This window comes from Quercus lobata, chromosome 9, assembly GCF_001633185.2.
Source record: "Quercus lobata isolate SW786 chromosome 9, ValleyOak3.0 Primary Assembly, whole genome shotgun sequence".
Lineage (NCBI taxonomy): Eukaryota > Viridiplantae > Streptophyta > Magnoliopsida > Fagales > Fagaceae > Quercus > Quercus lobata.
Window position 1 is genome coordinate 2,297,629 of NC_044912.1, and position 24,842 is coordinate 2,322,470.

The window sequence follows — 24,842 nt, forward strand, 5'->3', positions numbered from 1 at the left end:
TCACTATTGTGAGTGCTCTAACAGATTTTGATTTAGCATTGAAATATAATATAAAGTTAAAGTACACCATTTTATTTAAAAACTTAAAGTTTACAAGATTGGATCAAATTATATTACAATAATCACACACTATTTTCATTATCATTTAATGTAAATTTTTACTAACACATATTTACTCAACACATTATATACATAAAAAAGTTTCAGAATAATCCTAATAGAAAAATAAGAATTAAAATTAAATAAATTAAATAAATAAATAACAATTAAAAATGAAGAAGGAAGTTTATATAAATAAAAAGGTAAATTGCAAATTGCACCTCTAAAGTTTGGGAGTGTTTGGATTTTACACCTTGAAGTTTTAGAATTTGAATTTTACCCCCTGAAGTTTAGGGTGTTTGGATTTTATACCCTAAAGTTTCAAAATTTGGATTTTACCTTCTAAAGTTTACTAGTGCTTGGATTTTACACTCCCAAATTATGAAACTTTAGGGTGTAAAATCCAAACACCCCAAAACTTTAAGGAATAAAATCCAAACACCCCTAAAATATGAGGTAAAATCCAAATTCTGAAATATCAGGGTATAAAATCTAAACACTCTCAAACGTTAGGGAGTAAAATCCAAATTCTGAAACTTCAAGGTGTAAAATCCAATCAACCCCAAACTTTAGGAGTGTAATTTGCAATTTAACCTTAAAAAAAAATAAATAAATAAAAATTGGAGATGAAAGCAAGAGCAAACAAATTTTCTAATGGCTTTATGTGAGCTTTGTACTCTTTAAAGAGTTTTGATAGTATCGCAAAATCTAATGATAATTTTTATTTTTTACCATAAATTTTACCTAAATAATTTTTTTTTTTTCTTCTTTCTTCAATTCTCATACGCAGTATGCCCACCACATCTGAAAAAAAAAGGAAATTTAAACAGCTTCATATTCATAGCTGGCTACCGTGAAACTACTCTGTTTCTAAAAAAGAAGAAGTAATGGGAAAAGGCAACTGAGACTGGGAAAAGGCATTTGACTGAAAACAGGGGATGTGAAATTGTGAACACAAACACACGGAGAAAGAAAGAACAGAGTACAATCCTTTATTAAACAGCCTATAAATATCAATTGGATCCGGCTTTGTTTCAAGTGGGTTTCGAGCATTACAATCACAGTTGGTCTTCTCTAATTTCAATTTCCAAATATGTAAGTGTCATTTTTCACACTTATTCATCCCTTTTATTTCTTCCCTTTCAATTTTTTTTTTTCTTGAAATGAAAAATCCATATCAACTTGTTTTCTTCTTCCTAATTGCCGTGAAGCAAGAGTTTCAACTTTTGTTTGTTTCAAGGTTTGAACCTCGAGTTGGTTTTCTCATTACCAACGAAATGAATGAATAAAGCTTCAAACAAAAGTTTGCTTTCTAAGATTAGAGTTTTTATAAGAGTGCTTAAATTCCGTAGTCTTTTTTTAAAAAAAGAAAATCTATTAAATTATCTTTGTCTCATTTCCTATAGTTAAATAATTTTCAGTCGTCCCTTCTTTGGAAAAACAGATACAAAAGAAAAAAAGAAAAAGAAAAACAGGAGTCGTTGGATTGTCTGAAACCGGAGTGTTTTCAGGAGGTTTTGGAGACCATCGCTGCTGTAATTCCTTCTCACAAATGGGTAAGTTCTCACTTTTAAGTTTTAACACACAAACACAATCATCTCTATTTATTATTACCGTTTCACTCCCTGTCTGAAACTAAAATCCCACTTCACATCGTTTTCTTCTTCCCTTATTTAATTATTTAATTTTATTTATTTTTAATTGGTTGTACTTTTTTTCATCTAAATTTCCAACAGCTACAATGAAGTGTAAAAGAGAGTCTTTGTCGTCACCATCTTCTTCTTCAACACGTCAATGGAAATACGATGTATTTCTTAGTTTCAGGGGTGAGGATACCCGTAATAATTTTACTGACCATCTATATGTTGCTTTGCAACGAAAGGACATTTTAACATTTAGGGATGAAAAACTTGAGAAAGGAAAATCTATTTCTGAGCTCTTCAAAACAATAGAAAAATCACAAATTGCTATAATCATTCTCTCAAAAAACTATGCATCTTCTACGTGGTGCTTGGATGAGCTTGCCAAGATTGTCAAATGCAGGGAAGAAATGGGATTGATAGTTTTGCCGATTTTTTATGATGTTGACCCGACTGATGTACGGAATCAAACAGGAACTTTTGAACAAGCCTTTACTGATCACCAGGAACGCTTTAAAGATAACACAAAGAAGGTGGAAACATGGAGAGCTACTTTAAGAAAAGTGGCTGATATCTCTGGTTGGCATTTACAAAACAGGTAATTTCCATGGATTTCAAATGATAAGCTTCTTTCATATACCATGAATCATATAATTAGCTATTAGAATATAACATAACATGCATGTATTGAACTACATCATGGTATGCTAGTTAAAATGCCTAATTCATCTTCTCCATTTTTTATTTTTTATTTTCTTAACTTTACTTTTGTTATTGTTTTCTCTCTCTCTCTCTCTCTCTCTCTCTCTCTCTCTCTCTCTCTTTTCAAGAAAAAATTGGAGAATTGAATATAGTTGGAATTGTATGGGGTTATTTCGTCAAGCTAGTCCTTAAATTGCTCCCAAGTCCCACACGAGTGAAAAATCTCTAAGTTTATATGGAACAATTGGTGCTTTATGGATTTAAATGTAGTAATTGAGCCTCCATTTGAGAAGCGCGTTTTGCTTTTCCTAGCAATGTGTTTTTTTAGTGGGTCCTATGCACTATTTACAGGACCCGCAAACTACTTTTTTCAACAAAAACAACTTTAAAATTAGGTCCCACCGCAATATTCACCTATATAAAAATTATTTTATTACATTATTTTCAATTTTAAGTAAATTGTACTTTTCCAATTCCTTTGGTAGGATAAGTTTACCCATAGGCTTCTTTAGTCAAAGTCTACCTATAAAAATGGTTGAAAGACTATACATTATGATGACTAAAAAAAATTTAATTCTACTATGAAGAGGTAATCAATTATTAAGTCACTCTTTTCAAAAAAAGAAACAAAAAATTTATTGAGTCACATGATGCTTTAATATTATGGACAAACATTCACCAATTACTCTAGCCGTGCCCCTTAAGAATTTAAGTCAACTGAAGACTCTTTTTTTGAGAAAGAACACTATGAGTTTATTCAATTAATCAAACTTTTGTCAAACAATACAAGGTTGTGGGCCTTTCAGTGAATGTCTTCCATCCATATCTGAGTGTCATAACAGTACTTTGCCAATTTGGCCAGTTTATCAGCTAAACAATTACCACTTCACTTCACATGACTAAAGGAATGGCATCTAAGAGAGGAAGCTACGAAGTGTGAGTCTTCAATGATGTGTCCAAAGGGAGCCATGCATGGTGATTCTAAGTTGAGACTGTTAAATTATCGATTATCCCAAAAGTTTAAGCTATTAGGAAATGGTGAATTTAATCACTTAACCATAAGTCTAACACTCCCCCTCACTTATGGGCCTAAACTTCCCTTTAATAAGTAGGGGCCCAACAAGTGGGAATTTAATATTTTAAATGGGAGGTAGAGTAAAGCTAGGAATTAAACTTGGGATCTCCTGCTTTGATACCATCTGTAACGACCCCGCCCCAACTATGTAGATATTATCCGTTTTAGGGCCCATACCCCTCACAGTTTTGTTTTCCCCCAAGTTGCACTGGGGAAAAGGCCTCTGCATATTGAAGGAAGGTCATTCTTTATAAACACATTCTCATGTGCTTCCCTAGGTGAAGTGGGATTCCATGGAATGCAAGACCCCCTTTTTGGATCACTACAATCCACCCCCCTTACGAGCACACGCATCCTCACATGTGGGACCCATACTTCCGGCTAGAGCATGGCTCTGATACTATGTTAAATTACCGATTATCCCAAAAGTTTAAGCTATTAGGAAATGGTGAATTTAATCACTTAACTATAAGTCTAACAGAGACTTCGTATGATGATAATGTCTGAATCTCCTTCAAACATTACTTCCTGGAGACCAATCTCAAGGGCGAAGGATATCGCTTTTCTACATGCTAGAGCTTCCACATCTTCAACCGTTGGTGGCAGCACCAATCTTTCCATTAAAGAATTGATAATCTCGCCTAAGCAATCTCTGATTACGACCCTAATACTTGCTGAGTATATGTCTCGGAAAATAGCTCCGTCGAAATTTGCTTTGTAAAGAGATTGTGGAGGCGGTGACCAGTGAACCGTTGGTGGTGATATTGATTCCGCACCTTGAAACGACCCCTATACTAACTGAAATTCTTGTAGACACTCCATCGCATCAAAATAAATCTTAGAATATGGCTGGTTGTTTAGATCCAGTCGAGAAGCGTTCCTTTTGGCCCATATGCTCCAGGCAATATACGTAAATCTCTCAGCCAAGTTCCCATTCTTGATGTTGAGAATTCCCATAAAGAGGTCTCAGAAGTTTGCAAAGTGGACCGATAGTTGCTGTCGGCAATAATCATCCTCCCACCATGTTTCTTTGACTGCTTGGCACTCCCAAAGAGCATGAATGGTGTCTTCTACCCCGTTATGGCAGCAATCACAAGTTGCATTTCTCGTTACTTGTCGCCGAAACAGGTTTTTCTTTGCTGGAAGTGACTCGTTGCTTGCCCTCCACAGAAAGTGTTTTATTTTGCTTGGGATATCGAGGTCCCACAAGTCCTTCCAGAAGGTTCCCTCAGAAAATCGGTTTGACAGTCCTGGTTTTGTCCTTTGTTCTGCCTCTGTAAGCAATCTATATGCATTTTTAGTTGTGTAGTTGCCATCCTTAGAGCCAGACTAGATGAGGCAATCAGTAGCACGGCTTACACTCAGGGGATTGCTATTGATAGCCCTTGCTTCATGTGGCAAAAATTACTCCACGATCCTGTCATGTAACCAGCTTGTGTCAATTATAACACATTTAGGGATCGTTTGAGAACAACTTATTTAGCTGAAATTAAATATTTTTTGGCCAAAAATACTATAGGTAAAGCTAAAAGTTAATTGAAATAGTACAATAGAACATATAAATAGTATCAAAAAGTGAAATGGGACCATGAATAATAGCAAAAACAAGTTAAATACTAAAATAAGCTGCTAAATATAATCTATGCAAATGCAACCTTAATAAATCAATGTGACGCTTTAACAACCCAAAATTACCTTTTGCCAAACTATAGATTGGATTAAGTTTACCACATGCAAGTCCTTTTTAAAAGGAATTTGTTTTGGTCCAATCACTATTTTTGGTTAAATAAATTCCTTAAAGCGCATTTTAACCCTTTAATTCACAAATCAACTGTTTTAAAAAATAAAAAAAATAAAAATTATGTAATTTTGAAGAAGTAGAACTTTAGTATTTTATAATGATATTAGTCCTAAATAGAAATTCAAAGAACACCTCTTCGTAAGCAAAGCGAAAAGAAAAAGAAAAGGAAAAAAAATACACCATTATTTGAGTCTCCGTTCAAGAGGTAAAAACTTGTGCTTGTGCTGGCACTAAGGCTTAACCTTTTATTATTTGTATTCTAGTAATCTTAAAATTTGATGTGTCTGTTTCAACAAAATATAACAATAACTATAGCCCTGAATATAATATACAATTCTATATTAGTAATTCTCTCCACGAGCTGATGAATTCATATGTACATGCTTGTGCAAGGTGTATTCTTGCCTAGTATTTTTTCTTCATCCTCTGCGGTTTTATAATTGGTTTGGACCATCATGTGATTATTTTCTATCTTGTTAACAGGCATGAGTTAGAATTGATCCAACACATTGTGAAAAAGATGATTTTATAATTGGTTTGGACCATCATGTAAACGTCTTCTATCATCTTTGCAGGCGTGAGGCAGAATTTATCCAAGACATTGTGAATGAGATAATGGAGAAATTGAGTTCAAAATCCTCAAGCTCATTTGCTGGTGATGATGATGATGATGATGATGGTGATGTATATGTAGATGATGATGATGATGATGATGCTTCATATGCAAATGATGATGATGATGATGATGATCCATATGCAGATGATGATGATGATGGTGATGTGTATGTATATGTAGATGATGATGACAATGCTTCATATGCAGATGATGATGATGTATTTGTAGATGATGATGATGATGATGTATTTGTAGATGATGATGATGATGATGCATATGCAGATGATGATGTATATGTAGATGATGATGCATATGCAGAAGATGATGATTATTGACATGACTACAGAAGATGACCCTCATGTCCTGTTTATACTTTGACTAGCTATTTTTCATAGGATGAATATCAATTGAGGCTTTGACAACTAGATGTGCACATGTAATTCAATGAGCCTGACCATGTTTTAAATTTGTATTTGGTTCAATTACAATGATTTGGGAAGTTGTTCAAGTGGCATATCTAATCATCTTGTTTCAAAATGAAAATGGAGTTTAAAATTTATTTATTTTTAAAGGGGATCTAGCTCTTGACAGACAAGGAGTTACATGGTTTTTGTAATAATATTTTTTTGTTGAATGAATTTCAAGTGGGCTAGTGCTAATGGATGGCCTACGAGCAATACTTTCAGATAACTTTGTCACATTTCTGCCTTCTATGTGTTTTTGTGATAATGTTTATGAAACAATATATTCCTTGCAATTCAAAAGGAGAAAGTTTCAAACAAGTTCAGTTGTAAAGTAATATTCTTTTTAGATTATAAAAGAGCCCTATATATTCAAGAGGAAATGTCCTGCTAGAGAGTGGAAGGGATTCCCACCAAAGTTATTCCACAGAAAACGATCTCAAACTCTCCTTCGGCCCTGACTCTGACCCTGAACTTGACCCACCTGACATCGACAAATCTTTTGGATTTGGAATGGGGATGAGACTTGAGAGATAGAGACAAAGCCAAAGGTGGTGGGGTTAAGTTTACTATCGTGGGTCGGATTCGGATATGCAATTCTTTTTTTTTTTTTCCATCTCTCTCGGCTCAGTTTCTTTGGATTTGGGCTATATTTCAATAATGGGCTCTGTTCCTTTATTTAGTTACGACTCTCTTTTTCTCTTTTTAAATTTGGGATTTAGGAGGTACAAAACAAGGAAACAATTTTGATTGCATCAAGGACAAAAATTGGGTAAAGAAAAGTGCAATCTTTACATTAATAAATGTAATAAAAATTTAAGGAGACGTTTTCTTATTTATTAATTAATTAAAATTACTGTCATTTACAAATAATAAGTATATTTATTAGAGAAATGCCACGATTACAAGTCAGTATGGGAAATAGAGTGACAAGCTTGGTGTAGGAGTAGTGTATAGAGCAAGGTGGTCGATACTGTACCGGCTGGTATGTATCGTACCGGTACATATACCGGTATCGAAATGCCAACGGTTCGTACCAGTTTAAATACCAGCCATGTATCGGCCGATTTCGGACAATATCAGCTAGTACTAAGTGTACCGGCCGGTACAGAAAAAAAAGCTTTATTTATTTATTTATTTTAGTTTTGTAATTTTTTAATTTTTGTAAGAACAGAGTGGTAACTTACTTACATAACTTATTAATATTATTTGTTTTTTTAGTATGCAATGAACAATTAAGCTTTCTATTTTTATATTGTGTTTTTTTTCCCTTTTAATTGATGCTAAAGTTTAAATTATGAATAATTTGTTCTGAATTGAGGTAATGTTTTTTGGTAAACTTTTATATTTATTATAATACACACACACACACACACACACACACACACATATATATATATATATATATATAAATATAAAAAATAACGGTAAAATGAAACGATACACCAGTATTGACCGATACTGAAATATATCGTTCCACTAGTCAAACCGGTACAATCTCTGGTACGAAATTAACTCCCTTGGTATAGAGTGTTTTTTTTTTTTTTTTTCTTTGATGGGTTCTAGTCCTTATCAGATATGATTTATATGGTTTCAATTATTATGATTTTCATAAAATATATTAAAGCTCAATTGAGCTTACTATTTTCACAAAATATAATAAAGTTCAATTGAGCTTACTGCTGTCATATCACCTACAAGCTGTACTATTAGGTACCTTTCTCACATTTCTCTCATGTAGTGTATTTGAGTTAATCTCAATGAGAGCATGAGTTGTGAATTTCGGAGAAGTTTATATGGTTTCCTTGCTCTTTAGAAGATTCTTCTGTTGTCGTAATTAGTAGGGTTTGAAGGAATTATGAATGGAAAGAAATTGTCAAGTGTAGAATTGGAAAATTGAGTTATTGGTAACCAATTTCCAAATTCTTGATATAGCAGATAATTACATGAGAAACAGAGTTTTCAACAGAAAAGGGGCCCTCATATTAATTTGTAGAATAGTTTTAGCTCCAATAGAACAAAATCATAGAAACTCAGACACAATGTGGAACTTGTTAGGTGGTTAAGGTGCTTCAATGCTTGTGAGATATAGATGGTCTTTTTTTTCTTTTTCTTTTTCTTTTTTTAAATTATTATTAGTGGGTGTTTTTAGAATAATTGTTAATAAAATATTTAAGTAAAGTTTTGACACCACTTTTGTGAGAAATATAAAAAACCATAATAAAAAAAAACCTTAATTTCTTTTTTCTCTTTCCAAAAAAGTTTTTAAAAATATTTCATAAACTAATGCCCTTAGGGCATACATTAACTTTTTCCCTTTTTTTTAATTACCACTATTATAATTAAATTGAAGTAAAAAGTTGTACAGGACCTATAGCAATTTTGTCTATCAGATAACATATTCTATTATTATTAATTTATTTGTAGCTATTAAAAAAGTTATGGTGACTATCACAAGATCAAACCAATTTGCAAAGTTTGGAGAGATGCAAAATTTATTTGGCCACATGAATGGAGGTACTTCTTGACCAAATTCATATCCCAGGATTTTTGGCCACATCAATGGATTCGAAATTGAGGCATTTCAAATCTATTGATTCAAAATCAAAATCAAAATCCATATCCAAATTCAAGTTTTCAAACACAACTTGCAATTAGATGACCTTTCTAAATTCTTGTTACATAATGTAATTACAAGAGAAAAATATTCAAACAAAGATGGTTCCTCATTCTATAAGAGGACCTAGTTGTGAATCAATGAATGCCTTTCTAAATTCTTGTTAGATAATGTAATTACAAGAGAAAAATATTCAAACAAAGATGGTTCCTCATTCTATAAGAGGACCTAGTTGTGAATCAATGAATGTTGTTGTATTTGCAATTAGACATTCGAGACAATGCAAAATTCGTTACCACATTGAAGGCCATTTTTTTTTTGATAAATCAAAGTAATGACTGTTGACTCTCTCTCTCTCTCTTTGCAAAAGCGTATCTAAGCAAAAAGAGAAAGAAGAATGATGCCCGGGACTATCCAAGAGGCAAAAGCAAAGCATAAATAGAAAGAAAAGAAAAAAGAAAAAAGCAGTGTAGGGCAGTTGAAATCAAACTTCTCGAATTTTTTTATAAAAATATGCTCTTGCAACTAAATTGAAGATTATAAAAATTCTCAAAAGCACTACAAGCTAAAACTATCTCTCTCTCTCTATCTCGACCTTCCTCTGCCTTTCTCAATGGGAAATTGCTTTAGGATATCCCGTGACACATCACCTCCACAACAATTTCCAAAGAGTACCCAAGGATGATTTAGCCCGAATCCATTATAAAAAAAAAAATAAAAAAAAAAATAAAAAGCCATTCTTTCTATCTCTTTTACTCTAGTTCTACACATGGTGTTGTACATATTTTGAAAATCTAACCATCGAATTGCATATTCTTAATGTTTTTAATATATATGTTAAATTTCTTTCAAATCGGATGTTAATTACTATTCGATCTATAAATTTTTTTTATACATAATTTAAGACAACAAAAACTTAAAATTAACAAATTTATTGATGACATAGCTATTGATCTTTGAACTTCTTGAAATTTTATATGTATGAAAGATATGATAAGAAAATGCAATCTAACTGTGGTTTTGTCAAAATTTACATTCAATAAAAAAATATAAGGAGAGTTTGAAGAATTTCTTTCCAAACTCGTTTGGAGATAAACTTTCTACATAGTCATTTAACAAAGAGGAGAGATGAACACATGCACTGAAGGTTGTGAAGTTAGAAAAATAAATTAAGACGAAAGCAAGTAAAGATGAGGCATGAAGAAAATGTTGATGGTAGTCTTTGTCCGACGATGGTGGTACTAGTACGGCAACTGGCCAAAGAAGAAGATGATAATGGTGGTGGTGTTGCACTAAAGGATTGTTTTGCTAAGGATTTGTCATTTGTAATTGTCCTTTTGGTATTTTTTTTTTAGACTGGATTTGTCATTTGTCTAAGGGATTTTCTTATTATCTAGGTTTATGAATTGTTTTATTGGTTAGTCTAAAAGATTTTCTTGATATTCTTGGGGCAATTGAGCAAAGGGATTGTTTGATAAAAAATAAAAAATAAAAAATGAAAAATTTCTTGTGTCAATTTGTAAAACAATATGGAGAGAGAGGGACAAAGTCAAAAATTTTGTGTAGCTATATACTAGTCGTTCTGGGGCAATGGCCCCCTAAGCCCACACGTTCCGTCCCTGCTGACCCAGCAACACGTGCAAAGTCTCACCACCTTAAAATAAAGCCACACCTACTCGATGTTAGGTGCACCACCATCAGTGCTTCTGAAGGATTGGGGCTTGAGTTGGGCCTAACTCATCTCATTGTCATTGAGTTTCTCTCAAAGTGAGGCCAGCCCACTAACACGACTACCCCATACGAATTTACACCCAGGTCCAGAAATACTTAGGCTTAACCAACTCAAGCCCAACATAATTTTAGGTCCAAACCCTTTTAACTTGCAAACATTCAGCCAGATCTCTCTTAAAACATTAACACTCACACTTAAAAATTAAAACCCAATCAGCCCACACTCATATAAAGCCCAAATTATAAATCAAATGATGACATGACATTTTCATTAGTGAAATTACATGACATTTTTAATTCAAATGATGACATGACATTTTTATTAGTGAGCTAATAAGTAAAAATCAAATTGATTGCTACCAAATTAATTGTGACTTTATGATATTTTTTATTACTAAAATTTTTTTATGGCATCAAACAACTCTTTAAATCTTTTTGGTTAGTGTATAATTTATTTTGGATTAATAATTATTAATTATCATGTTACGCAACATAAAAGAAGACTTTTATTTTTTTTGTTAAATTAAAGAAGACTTTTATTTTTTTTTTTGTTAAACTAAAGAAGACTTTGTATGTGCCAACTAAATCACCAATTCATCAATGTCATACTCATACCATTTTTTTTCTTTTCCCTTTTGCCTTGAAGATGACGTAAATACGCTGAGTTTCTTCCCTTCTAGAGTGTTTCGCGTCGAGCGGTAGTGTGAAAAGCGGACTTTGCTTTGTGCGTGTGGGCTGTTGCTGACATGTTGTGGACAAAACTTGGCTTGGAGTTTCGGAGAATGACAAGAGTGTTCACCTGGTATTATTTTGATTAAACTTTTTCTTTCTTTGTGTTTAAGTTTTCTAGAGGATGATTGACACTTGACAGCTTTGTTGACTGGCTGGTAAAAGAAACATAATTTGCTAATAATTTTTTTTTTTGAAAAATGCAATCTGGTGAATGGTCTTTTGGAAAGATAGAGCACTAGCATTGAAAAATGCTATGCTATACTATTATACCATCCCAAAAAGTCACTTTATTACTTATACCATCCCATTTTACAATACCTCCCACATCTTAAAACTCTATTCTTATTAAAATATTATTCCTTAATCTTTTTTTATTATTTCTTTTTAACCAATTTTTTTTTTTTCAGTTCTACTTTCCTAGGCTTTCCAACCGTTTCTTTTTTTTTTCCTCAGCCTCCCTCAACCTCTAGACCCCAGCTCCTCTCACAGAACCACACAGACCCATCAACAGAGCCACACACAGCCACACACAAACCATCAAACCAGAGCCACCAACGGCCACCACACCCACCACCGATCAGAAACCACACCGCCGATTTGAAACCCACCGGAGCAAACCCATTCAAAAAACCACAACAAAAAACACCGGACCCAAGCCAAAAACAACCAAAAACCACAACCACAACCAAAAACCATAACCAATCAAACCAGAGCCACCAACGGCCACCACACCCACCACCGATCAGAAACCACACCGCCGATTTGAAACCCACCGGAGCAAACCCATTCAAAAAACCACAACAAAAAACACCGGACCCAAGCCAAAAACAACCAAAAACCACAACCACAACCAAAAACACCGGTCACAGCCAAAAACCACAACCACCAAACCCACGCCGTCACCCACGACCCAAACACCGGACCCACAGCCCAACCACGACCCAAACCCCGGACCAAACCACGACCCACAACCCCTTTAAGCACAAAAACCACAACCAAAAACACCGGACCCACGCCAAAAACAACCGAAAACACCAGTCACAGCCAAAAACCCACTTCAGCCCACTCTGATCTCCGATCTCCGTGACCCACGCCATGACCCACTCCGATCTTCAACCCGGTTGGTATTGGTCGATGCTAATCCCACATAGATTAATGCGTTGCAAGCGGAGACTGTCGTTTACTTCTTCTTCTTCTTCTTCAACGCCGTCGTTTCGCACAAGTAGCAGCAGCAGCAGATGAGAAAGAGATGGATGATGTTGTTTACTTCTTCAACGCTGTCGTTTCGCACAAGTAGCAGCAGCAGCAGATGAGAAAGAGATGTTTGGGTTTGGGTTTGAAAGAGGAAAGTGAGAAAGAGAGAATGAAGAGAGCGGAGAGAGCAGATGAGAAAGAGAGAATGAAGAGAGAGAAGATAACAGAAATTATGGAGGAGAGAGAAATGCCGATTAAAATATTTTTTTTTTTTTTTACAATTGTGCTACAGTACAATTCTAAAGATAGAATTGTACTGTAGCACTATTGTAAAATTTTTTACAATTTCTGTGTTTAGCATCTTTTGATGCAGCCCATTTTGAGACATAAAATGTTAAAAAGGACTGAAATATAGCATTAGCATTTTTCAATGCTAATGCTCTTGTCTATGGTATCTTCGTAGCCATAATTCATTGAGTAGTGTAGCATTTATTACAATTTTTATTACATTAAGCTTATTAAATGATGTATCACCAATCACAAAAAGACCTTCAAATATATCGAAATCTACCAATTATATTTATTGTCACATCAATTTGTAAACTGTATGTAATAAAACTTGTAAGACCTTTAGCATTTTCCTAATTCATTATGACTAATAACAGAATTGTGCCTAAAAAAAAATTGATGAACACGTGAATTTGTACCATAACTTAAGATTGGCGATCATATAGCATAAGAGACAGCATAAGAAATAGATGTGCTTCATCTCAGTTCAGTTTGGAGGAAATGGGATTGAAAAAAAAAAGGAAAAAAAAAAAAGAAGACCAACTTTTCCAAGTTTTAGGAGACTAAGAATGGAACTTCAAAGTAAAGGAATCAGCTTAAATTTAGTGTGTTGGATCCATTGGGATTTGGACACATGTCAAATAATTGTCATATGTTCATGTCTTAATGAAATTTCAATTATAAGCTCCATCACTGATTACCATGAAATTACTTTGCCCCTTTTAGTTATTTATTTATTTATAATTCTAAAGAAAGAAAAAAAATAAAGTGGGGGAATCATTATCAATGAATTGACTTTCATTTAGCAATAGTCGGTAAGCTCGACCCTTCTACCACGCCAAAAAAGAAACGAAGGAAAATAGGCATTTAAGAGTTAAGACCAAACAAAAGAGTAGTTGATTTGAGTTGAAACAGATGATATTGAAGTTGTGAAAACAAACACACGGAGAAAGATAGAACATAGTGCATTCATTTATTAAATAGGCAATTATGTAATAATATTACAGTGTGGTGGCAATGTGCTGATACTGTGTGGTGGCTGTGAATCTGTGATATTAGATTGAGGGAATTAGTGTTATCTTTTAGCTAAGCATTAGTATTTTTTTTTTTCAATAAAAAAAATTTCATTTTATTTTAATTTTAAATTCTGGAAAAAAATTAAATAAAAAAAAAAAAAGAAAACTTTGTAAAGGCATTGGATGGAACTAGCCTCATCACATGCATTTCACGTGTGCGATGAGGCTTTTTTTTAGCCAAAAAAAAAACTGTGTTTTTTTTTATATATATAATTTTTATTTTGAGAATCTAATTTATAAGTGAATAAAGCAATTTGAAAATTAACAGGAAAGTAATCATATTTTTTAAGCAATGGTTTAGTTGGAGTTAGAGTTGCATTTTTACCAGATTGTCCTTTAATTTTGTCTCTACTTAGATATAGGGGTGTAGGGGTATTTTTGAACTAAAAAAAAATTAGAAATCCAAACAGGAGAAGCCTCTTAAATAGTAGTATAGATAATGACATGCACAACTATTGCAAATGCAAATGAGTAATTGGACAAAATTAAAATTTTTAAACCTAAATGATAATTTTTTTAATTAAAAACTAAAATGAAAATGAATCCAATTTGCTAAGATTGGAGTTAATATCATAAGCTATCATGATTTTTTTTAAAATATTCAATTTGCTCAAGCACATAAGACAATTTACACTTTTCTTTTAAAGGGTAAAAGTGTGGTTGACTGGATTGAAAGAATGGCATGAAATTGTGAACACACACTAATAGGAGAAATAACAAATTCCAATTGAGCATAAAATATAATATAAAGTACACAGTTTAATTTAAAAAATTAAGTCTATGAATTTGGATCAAATTATATTAGAATAATAATTCACTATTTTCATTATCTTTTAAGGTGAAATTTTATTCATTCGTATCTACTCAACATATTATATACATAAAAAAGTGTTTGAATAATCCATAATAGAAAAAAAAAACAATTAATTTTTTAAAAATAAATAATAATTAGAAATGAAGAAGGAAGTTTATTGAAAAAATCTCTTTTTTAGAAATTTTCTAATGGCAAATAAATTTTCTAATTGCTTTATGTGAGCTTTGTACTCTTTAAAGAGTTTTGATAGTATCGCAAAATCTAATGATAATTTTTATTTTTTACCATAAATTTTAGCTAAATAAAAAAGATTTTTTTTTTCCTTCTTCAATTCTCATACGCAGTACGCCCACCACATCTGAATGAAAAAGGAAATTTAAACAGAGCTTCATATTCATAGCTGGTTACCACGAAACTACTTTGTCTCTAAAAAAAAAGTAATGGGAAAAGGCAACTGAGACTGGGAAAAGGCATTTGACTGAAAACAGGGTATGTGAAATTGTGAACACAAACACACGGAGAAAGAAAGGACAGAGTACAATCCTTTATTAAACAGCCTATAAATATCAATTGGATACGGCTTTGTTTCAAGTGGGTTTCGAGCATTAAGAACAATCACTACTACTCTACTCTAATTTCAATTTCCAAATCTGTAAGTTGTCATTTTTCACACTCATTCATCCCTTTTATTTCTTCCCTTTCATTTTTTTTTTTCTTGAAATGAAAAATCCATATCAAATTGTTTTCTTCTTCCTAATTGCCGTGAAGCAAGAGTTTCAACTTTTGTTTGTTTCAAGGTTTGAACCTCGAGTTGGTTTTCTCATTACCAATGAAATGAATGAATAAAGCTCCAAACAAAAGTTTGCTTTCTAAGATTAGAGTTTTTATAAGAGTGCTTAAATTCCGTAGTCTTTTTTTTTTTTCTAAAGAAAATCTATTCAATTATCTTTGTCTTATTTCCTATAGTTAAATAATTTTAAAAAGCGAAACAGGAGTCGTTGGATTGTCTAAAACCGGAGTGTTTTCAGGAGGTTTTGGAGATCATCACTGCTGTAATTCCTTCTCACAAATGGGTAAGTTCTCACTTTTAAGTTTTAACACAAATACAATCATCTCTATTTATTATTACCGTTTCACTCCCTGCCTGAAACTAAAATCCCACTTCACATCGTTTTCTTCTTCCCTAATTTAATTATTTTATTTTCTTTATTTTTAATTGGTTGTACTTTTTCTATATCTAAATTTCCAACAGCTTCAATGAAGTGTAAAAGAGAGTCTTCGCCGTCACCATCTTCTTCTTTAACACGTCAATGGAAATACGATGTATTTCTTAGTTTCAGGGGTGAGTATACTTGTAATAATTTTACTGACCATCTATATGTTGCTCTGCAACGAAAGGACATTTTAACATTTAGGGATGAAGTCTCTCAAAAAAAAAAAAAAAAAAAACATTTAGGGATGAAGACGAGCTTGAGAAAGGAAAATCTATTTCTGAGCTCTTCAAAACAATAGAAGAATCACAGTTTGCTATAATCATTCTCTCAAAAAATTTTGCATCTTCTACGTGGTGCTTGGATGAGCTTGCCACGATTGTCAAATGCAGGGAAGAAATGAGACCGATAGTTTTGCCAATTTTTTATGATGTTGACTCGACTGATGTACGGAAACAAACAGGAACTTTTAAACAAGCCTTTATTGATCACCAGAAACGCTTTAAAGATAACATAGAGAAGGTTGAAACATGGAGAGCTACTTTAAGAGAAGTGGTTGATATCTCTGGTTGGCATCTACAAAATAGGTAATTTCCATGAATTCCAAATGATAAGCTTCTTTCATATACCATGAATCATATAATTAGCTATGAGAATATAACATAACATGCATGTATTGAACTACATCATGGTATGCTAGTTAAAATACCTAATTCATCTTCTCCATATTTTATTTTTTATTTTTTTAACTTTACTTTTGTTATTGTTTTCTCTCTCTCTCTCTCTCTCTCTCTCTCTCTCTCTCTTCAAGAAAAAATTGGAGAATTGAATATAGTTGGAATTGTGTGGGGATATTTCGTCAAGCTAGTCCTTAAATTGCTCACAATTCCCACGTGAGTGAAAAATCTCTAACGTTGATATGGAACACTTGGTGTTTTACGGATTTAAATGTAGTAATTGAAGCTTCGTATACTAAATTGTGAAAGGGCCAAACCAAAAGGTAAATTGTAATTTTTCAGTTCCTTTGGTAGGATAAGTTTACCCATAGGCTTCTTTAGTCAAAGTCTACCTATAAAAATGGTTGAAAGACTATAGATTATGATGACTAAAAAAATTAAATTCTACTATGAAGAGGTAATCAATTATTAAGTCACTCTTTAAAAAAAAAAAAAAAAAAAATATTAAGTCACATGATGCTTTAATATTATGGACAAACATTCACCAATTACCATGGTTTTAAAAACTGAATCGGCAGGTTCGACCGATTCAACCGAGAATTGACCACTAATTTGGTCCGGTTATAATTAAAAACCGAAAAATAGCTAAAAACCAAGAATAGTAAAAAATTGGCTGGTTTAATCGTGAAACCGGTATGGTTGAATCGGTTATTGGCCGGTTGTGTTGAGACTGAAAAACTACACAATTTTTGACCGTTTTCACAACCTAAAAACTCATATCCTCTCTTTTCCTTTCCCTCACAACCCTCTCTCACACTCTTAGCCTCCATTTCCTTTGAATTTTTTTTTTCTCTCACTCTTTCTCGTCTTTGCTATTCGACTTTGGAATTCGGTGGTCAGTGCCTCTGCCTTAGCCTCATTTTTCTCTCGGTCTCTCACCTCCTTTTTCTCTCGGCCTTGCGGTATTTTGAGCAGATGAACAAGCTTCAAAGGACAAGAACTGAAGAATACTTAATCTTTTCTCATCTTCAGTTCTTGTAAAAGAAACGAAATTTGGGGAAGAAGCAACGCTTATCTGTTGTAAAAGAAATGATATTTTGGGAACATGCTAGCTGTGGAGTGAGGTTGAACTTTGCTTGGCAGAGAGAGATAGGTAGGGGAAGATGTGTAAAATGAGGAGAAGAAAGGTAGAGTGAAGAATTGGATTCGGATTTTGTGTAGAAGCAAATTTTGAATTGAGGTGGTATTCTATATTCCGAAGAGCAAAAGGAGAAGAAAGTGGGGGTAGGTGGATAAAATTTAATGAGCAAAAGGAGAAGAAAGTGGGGTAAGGTGGAGAAAATTTAATGTCAATGGTGGTAGGTGGGATAGTAGGGGAGTTATTTTGTTATTTATATTTTTCATTATAAGTTTGTTTTTAATAATTGTGATTAAACTTTTATGATATAAATTTTTTAAAGTAAATATTATTAGTTACTATAAAATTATTATATAATTTATTTATTACTTTTCTAATTACAAAATTATTAATTATTAATTATGACATCACCGATTCGATCATCGATCCGATTCTGGTCGGAACAAAAAACTGGTAATCAGTCCCTTTTATGGTTCTTTGTCCACACTGGTTTTTAAAACCTTGCCAATTACTCTAGCCGTGCCCCTTAAGAATTTAAGTCAATTGAAGACTTGAAAGTCTAATTTTAGAGACAATTATAACACTTTTAATAATTCAATGTGATGCTTTAACAACCCAAAATTACCTTTTGCCAAATTATAGATTGGATTAAGTTTACCGCATGCAAGTCCTTTTTAAAAGGAATTTGTTTTGGTCCAATCATTGTTTTTGGATAAATAAAATCCTTAATGCGCATTTTAACCCTTCTGTTCACAAATCAATTGTTTTAAAAAATAAAAAAATTATGTAATTTTGAAGAAGTTGAGCATTAGTATTTTATAATGATATTAGTGCATAAATAGAAATTCAAAGAACACCTCTTCTTAAGCGAAGCAAAAAGAAAAAGAAAAAGAAAAAAATACACTATTATTTGAGTCTCCGTTCAAGAGGTAAAAACTTGTGCTTGTGCTGGCACTAAGGCTGAACCTTTTATTATTTGTATTCTAGCAATCTTAAAATTTGATGCGTCTGTTTCAACAAAATATAATGATAACTATGGCTCTGAATATAATATACAATTCCAAATCAGTAATTCTATCCACAAGTTGATGAATTCATATGTACATGCTTGTGCAAGGTGTATTCTTGCCTAGTATTTCTCTTCATCCTCTGTGGTTTTAAAATTGGTTTGGACCATCATGTGATTATTTTCTATCTTGTTAACAGGCATGAGTCAGAAATGATCGGTTTTGAAATCCGGACCGGACCATACGGTCCGACCCGATTAACCGGGAAATGTCCTTGAAATGGCTCTTTTAACCCCAAAACCCGCTATACACAAAAAACACAGTGAATTGTTCGAACTGCGATTAAACCGCCTGGGTTGGAGAACTATGGTCGGGTCTCATGGGTCAGGCCGAAACTAGAAAAAATAAGAAAAAGAAGAAGTGTTGTGCCATTTTCTCTATTGAACTTTGTCTTTTTATCTCTCATCCTGACCACAAATTTGAAAATGCAGTCCCAAAACACACTAAGTCCACAAAATAAAAAAGAAATGAAAAGCACAAACCTTATTTTTACCCCTTCTTCTGCGTTTTCCAATTTTTCCTTCTTCTCCGTTCTTCTGCGTTTATTCTTCTTTTGCTTCTTTGGTGTTTCCTTTCTTCTTCTGTCACTAGTGCCCAAAACCAAAAGAAATCAACATTCTAAGATTTTTTCTTTTCCAATAAAGCTGTCTTCCAATATGGCAAACACTACCCCTTTCCCATGAAAAAGTTGGACATGTGGCCATGCTTCAACCATTCATTTGCTTTTAAATTTTTTAAAACTTTTTTCATTTAATTGCATTTTTTTATAGGACATTTAAATAATTAATTGCATTATTTATTAGTACTACAAACCCACATATTCGTATTAAATTCATGTACTACTCTTTTCAACAACCATTCATGTACTGTTATTGTAAATTAGGATTTATATTATAGATTAAATTTGTATAATATTACATAAATTTATAAAAAAAAGTGTACGAACAATATTATACATATTTGCATAAAAATATATGAAGTTGTAGACATTCATTTTGTTTATAATATAAATTTATTTTATCTTGATAGTATAATGTAAACTAATAATTTTTTTAAAATTATTTTTAACAATTAATAATAATATTCCATTGATTTTTGAAACATCATAATGAAAGTTATGATATAAAAAATACATTTGAATGATGGTCTTTATATTTATTTGAATTATTTTAGTTAGTTTTTCTATTTATACTAATTTATTATATTTATCTATATTTTAAATAACTATTAAATTAATTATGACATCGTCACGGTTCGACCTCGAAAACCTTGAACTTCTTCCTTCTCCGATTCTTTGAACAGTCCGAGTTTCAAAACCATTGATCCAACACATTGTGAAAAAGATGATTTTATAATTGGTTTGGACCATCATGTAAACGTCTTCTATCATCTTTGCAGGCATGAGGCAGAATTTATCCAAGACATTGTGAAAGAGATGATGGAGAAATTGAGTTCAAAATCCTCAAGCATTACCAAAAATTTCGCAGGAATGGAATCTACTATTGCAAAAATGATCCCTTTGTATTTAGGTTTTGAGAATAATGTTTACATGATAGGGATTCATGGTATGGGGGGTCTGGGAAAGACAACTCTTGCTAGAATTGTTTATGATGAGTTTCATAGTCATTTTGAAGGTTCTAGCTTTATTGCTAATGTTGGGGAAGATTCACAAAAATACGGTTTGCCACGATTACAAAAGCAGCTTCTTGTTGACATTTTGAAGGACAAAGAAATAAATATACGAAATGTTTATGGAGTTGACATGATTAAGAAAAGGCTATGCCACAAAAAAGTTCTACTTGTTATAGATAATGTCAACCATTTGGACCAATTAGAAAAGTTGGCTGGAGAAAAAAACTGGTTTGGATTGGGGAGTTGGATCATCATAACAAATAGAGATGAACGTGTGTTGATCCAACATGGAGTGCTTAAAAGATATAAGCTTGAGGTATTAAATAATGATGATGCTTTAAAACTTTTTTGTGTGAAAGCCTTCAAAATGGAGCAACCCAAAGAAGCTTATATTCAGCTCTCCCAAAAAGTTGTAGAATATGCTAATGGCCTTCCACTAGCTCTTGTTACTTTGGGTTCCTTTTTGGTTGAAAGAACAATTGATGAATGGCAAAGTACATTGAATAATTTTAAAGAAACTAAAGGAGAGATCTATGATATACTTAAAATAATTACGATGGACTAGAGGAAATGTGGAAGGAGATATTTTTAGATATTGCATGTTTCTTTAGAGGGTATACGAAAGATGAAGTACTAGAGACATTAACAAATCGTGGTTTTGATGCAAAAATTGGTTTAAGTGTTCTTGTGGAAAAATCTCTCCTAACCATGGATGACAACAAACATTTAGGGATGCATGATCTACTACAAGAAATGGGTCAAAAAATTGTTCGTCTAAAATCAGGTGGAAATCTTGGAAAGCAGAGTAGGTTGTGGCTCAGTGAGGAATTGCTTTGTGTATTAAAGAACGATATGGTAAGAACAATGACAAAACTATAGTTCTATCTCAGCAAATTAGTGACATAATTTTGTTCAATAAATTAGTTCTTCTTTTTTTCTTTTTCCTTTAAAAAAAAAAAAAAAAAAAATCCAATAGGTAAGCGGTTACCTAAGTTTTAAGTAACAAAATAGAAAGTGAAACATTCATTTACCATGCTAATATTTTGTCAATGACGATTTTTTTAGATTTTGAAAATATAAAAAATTTTCTTTGTAATTTTTTATAAATTTGAATTCATCTTTCTTGTTGTAATCAATTAATCATCCATCTCTTGTTTACTACCTAGAACATAAGGCTATCTTAACATTTCTTTTATATAAAAAATTCATTTTGTAGATTTTATTTTATTTTTTCTTTTTCCCTCACTTTAAAAGTAATGTTGTAATTTCCTTTTTTTCACCCTCTTGGTTTTGAATATCTAAACGGTAGAAGTGCACCTTTCTAGTTTTAAACTTTTAATGAATGAGTTTTAAACAGATTAAAAAGAAAAAAAAAATACTTTAAAATATGATGTTGTACTTTGATCTATTAGTTATAAATAGGACTTAATATGTAGTACAATTTACTATTAACATATGATGTTTAACTATGATCTATTAGTTACTAATTAGTTACTATTAGTATCTGTTTTGGTTAGGTTTTTGAAAATTTTAGAAGTTGTGCTTTTTAGAATAAAATTAAGTGTTTGGTAAAATATGTGGAAAGTATTGTTGATATGAAATATTGCAGTGTGAAAATGCAATCTTTTGGCAGTTTTTACGATCTGCAATTTGAAAACACACCTTTTCCCCTGTTATAAAAATGTAATTTTATTAACAATGCAAAGCCGAATGGCAATCTTTTTGCATTTTCATTTAAATTGCTCTTGCCATTCCAAATGGTAATATGTAGTCAATTTTATTATTTTCTATTATGGAATTTGAAGTTGGGCCACCATTTGGGGAGGGGAGGGGAATGCAAAAATTAAATTATTTTTAGTTCAGGTTCAACGAGGAAATTTCCCCGTCCATAGCCTTCTTGAGTCTACCAATTGGTATTTTAAGTCTTAAAAGGTGGTTATAGATATGGAAAACTCAGGGAATCAATTTTTTTTATTTTTTGAATCTCCTTTAAGGCTTTAACACTGTAAAACTTTAGTAATTCTATTATTCTTATCATTTGCCTGTGCAAATCACAAGTCTTTGCTTTCAAAATATAAGGCAACAAACGCAATTCAAGCTGTAGTCGTCAACTGCAAAGAAGAGGATTGCAGTTATGGAGAATTTTCTGAAGTTTTTTCAAAGATTTCTAATCTTAGATTGTTAAGTATTTGTCACTTGCACTCCAAGAATACTCACAATCGTGATCCCAATGAGCTAAGATGTCTTGAACGGAAGTGTTATTCTTTAAAATGTTTGCCATCCAGTTTCCCACCAAAGGAGCTTGTTCAACTTGACTTGAAGTATAGCAGAATTGAATATCTTTGGGAAGGAGTAAAGGTAATTTTGTTCTTTTAACTGCCTTTCTATTTAGAGTATTTGTTATTTCTCTTTTCTTTAAGTGTAGCTACAATACACTCCTGGTTTATTTCAGTTTCCTCCTTCCATCAATAAACTTGTTTTTTTTTTGAAGCAGAAAGTTGTTTATATTTAATATAATTTTTACTTATTAAACTAAATTATATGTTTAACGGGGGCTTTTTTTTTTTCCTATTTTTTTTCCTCTTCCAACCTTATTAGGACACCTGACTTTTCAGGGATTCCGAGTCTTGAGAAAGTTTGGTTGAGACCCACTCAGCAGGCTTAGCCATTTAGAACTGTCGTTCTGCAGATCTCTTGCCAATCTTCCCAGCATATCTGCTAAAATAGAGTCCCTTACGGTTCTTAATCTTAATGGTTGCTCGAATTTAAGGGAATTATGAAAAGCCTATCAGAACTTCGTTTAAGTTGTACTGCTATTGAGGAACTACCCAGGGTCAGCTCAAGGCCTAGGCAAGTTAGGCCTAGGCCTGAGGTCCCACCAAAAAACAAAATTTTCTTTGAAAAAAAAAGCCCCACTTTTCATGGTTAAAAATCCCAAATTTTTATAAAATTATATATATATTTTAAAGGTTGTACATTTTTTTTATTAGTGATGTACAAATTTCACTATTGGCTTACAAATTGCCATGTTATTAATCATAAAAAATGTGATATAAACATTCATTAGTTAAATTGATGAAGTTCATCAATGAGAGACAATATTACATTATATTTTGAACATTTTATAATACTTTTAATTAGTACATTTTTCTTTTTCATTTCTATTAAGACTCTCAAAGTACGAGACTAATAGAACTTTAACTCAATTGAAACCCTAAAATATTTCAAAAAGATGTTGCAAATGTGTTAAATCATCAATTATAGATTAATATCCCCTAATAGTTTGAGACTTTGATTTTTGTAAACTAATATCTTACAAAACCGTACACCAAATAATATATATATATATATATATATCTCTCTCTCTCTCTAAATCAAAATATAAAATTAAAAATTAGATTACAACTTTATTTAACTATGCATCATCTTATATCCAAAATAAAGTATCTTTTTCAATCGCAATATATTTTTATTTCTTTTTATTAATATTTATAATTCAACTATGATATTTAATTCTCTATATAAAATTAATATTAGTCTAGTTGGTATTATTTATGTATTTAATGTATCAAATTAACTTTAATTTGATTAGTATTAAATAATTTTGTTTAATTAATATTTACATATTAAAGGTCTTACATAAATTTTTCGCCTTAGGCCCCAAATTATGTTGGGTCACCCCTGAAACTACCACCCACATCAATGAAGTGTTTGTCCTCCTTAAAATATTTAACACTAAGTGGAATCAATTTGGTCACCCTGCCTGTAAGCATCAGTCAACTTTCCAACCTTGAAGCTCTTGATTTTTCACACTGTTTGAAGCTTCGATAAGTGCCAGAGCTTCCAGCAAGTGTGAGATATATAAAAGCTGAAGGATGTACTTCCCTAGAACCATCACCAGCACTGCTTAGACAGAGCAGTTTGTCACGACCTCCTTCCCAGTCTTATGATGAGAGCAGCGGCAGAGTGGCATTTACAATACTGAACCGTTACCTACAGGTACTCTCTCTCTCTCTCCCTCTTTGCTAAATGGAGTATCACAAATATAAATTTATTATTATTATTTTAATACAGAGACTCTTTTGTCGTAAAACTGGATATGAAACTTCCCCCAAAAGGAAAGAGGATGGATCTAAAACTGAATTTCAGATAAGTATTCCTGAATTTTGAATTCCGGGGTGGTTAAGTCATCAAAGGTTGGGGAACTCCATGAGCATAAAGCTGTCTCCAAATTGGTGTAATAGTAGGTGTATGGGATTCGCACTCTGTGC

General features: G+C 32.3%; 2 protein-coding genes across 2 annotated transcripts; both read left to right on the forward strand.

Annotated features, from left to right (window-relative positions):
- The first annotated feature begins 904 nt into the window (after positions 1-904).
- LOC115960028 (TMV resistance protein N-like) lies at positions 905-6,268 on the forward strand. The gene is made up of 5 exons (XM_031078726.1): positions 905-1,194; positions 1,544-1,655; positions 1,836-2,337; positions 5,893-6,041; positions 6,189-6,268. Exons 2-5 carry the CDS (start codon positions 1,652-1,654, stop codon positions 6,266-6,268), a joined length of 735 nt encoding a protein of 244 aa, XP_030934586.1. The 5' UTR covers positions 905-1,194; positions 1,544-1,651.
- A 14,160-nt stretch (positions 6,269-20,428) lies between these two features.
- LOC115960037 (TMV resistance protein N-like) lies at positions 20,429-24,741 on the forward strand. Its single transcript, XM_031078733.1, has 3 exons — positions 20,429-21,065; positions 21,185-21,426; positions 24,646-24,741. The coding sequence occupies exons 1-3, from the start codon at positions 20,429-20,431 to the stop codon at positions 24,739-24,741; spliced, it is 975 nt and encodes a 324-aa protein (XP_030934593.1).
- The last annotated feature ends 101 nt before the right edge of the window (positions 24,742-24,842 follow it).

Coding starts and splice junctions, on each gene's coding strand:
- LOC115960028 (XM_031078726.1), top strand. Junction 2,338..5,892: donor GGTTGGCATTTACAAAACAG/GTAATTTCCATG, acceptor TCATCTTTGCAG/GCGTGAGGCAGAATTTATCC. Junction 6,042..6,188: donor TGATGATGATGCTTCATATG/CAAATGATGATG, acceptor ATGTATTTGTAG/ATGATGATGATGATGATGCA.
- LOC115960037 (XM_031078733.1), top strand. CDS start 20,429: ATGGAATCTACTATTGCAAAAATGATCCCTTTGTATTTAGGTTTTGAG. Junction 21,066..21,184: donor AACAATTGATGAATGGCAAA/GTACATTGAATA, acceptor GTTTCTTTAGAG/GGTATACGAAAGATGAAGTA. Junction 21,427..24,645: donor GTGTATTAAAGAACGATATG/GTAAGAACAATG, acceptor ATTTTAATACAG/AGACTCTTTTGTCGTAAAAC.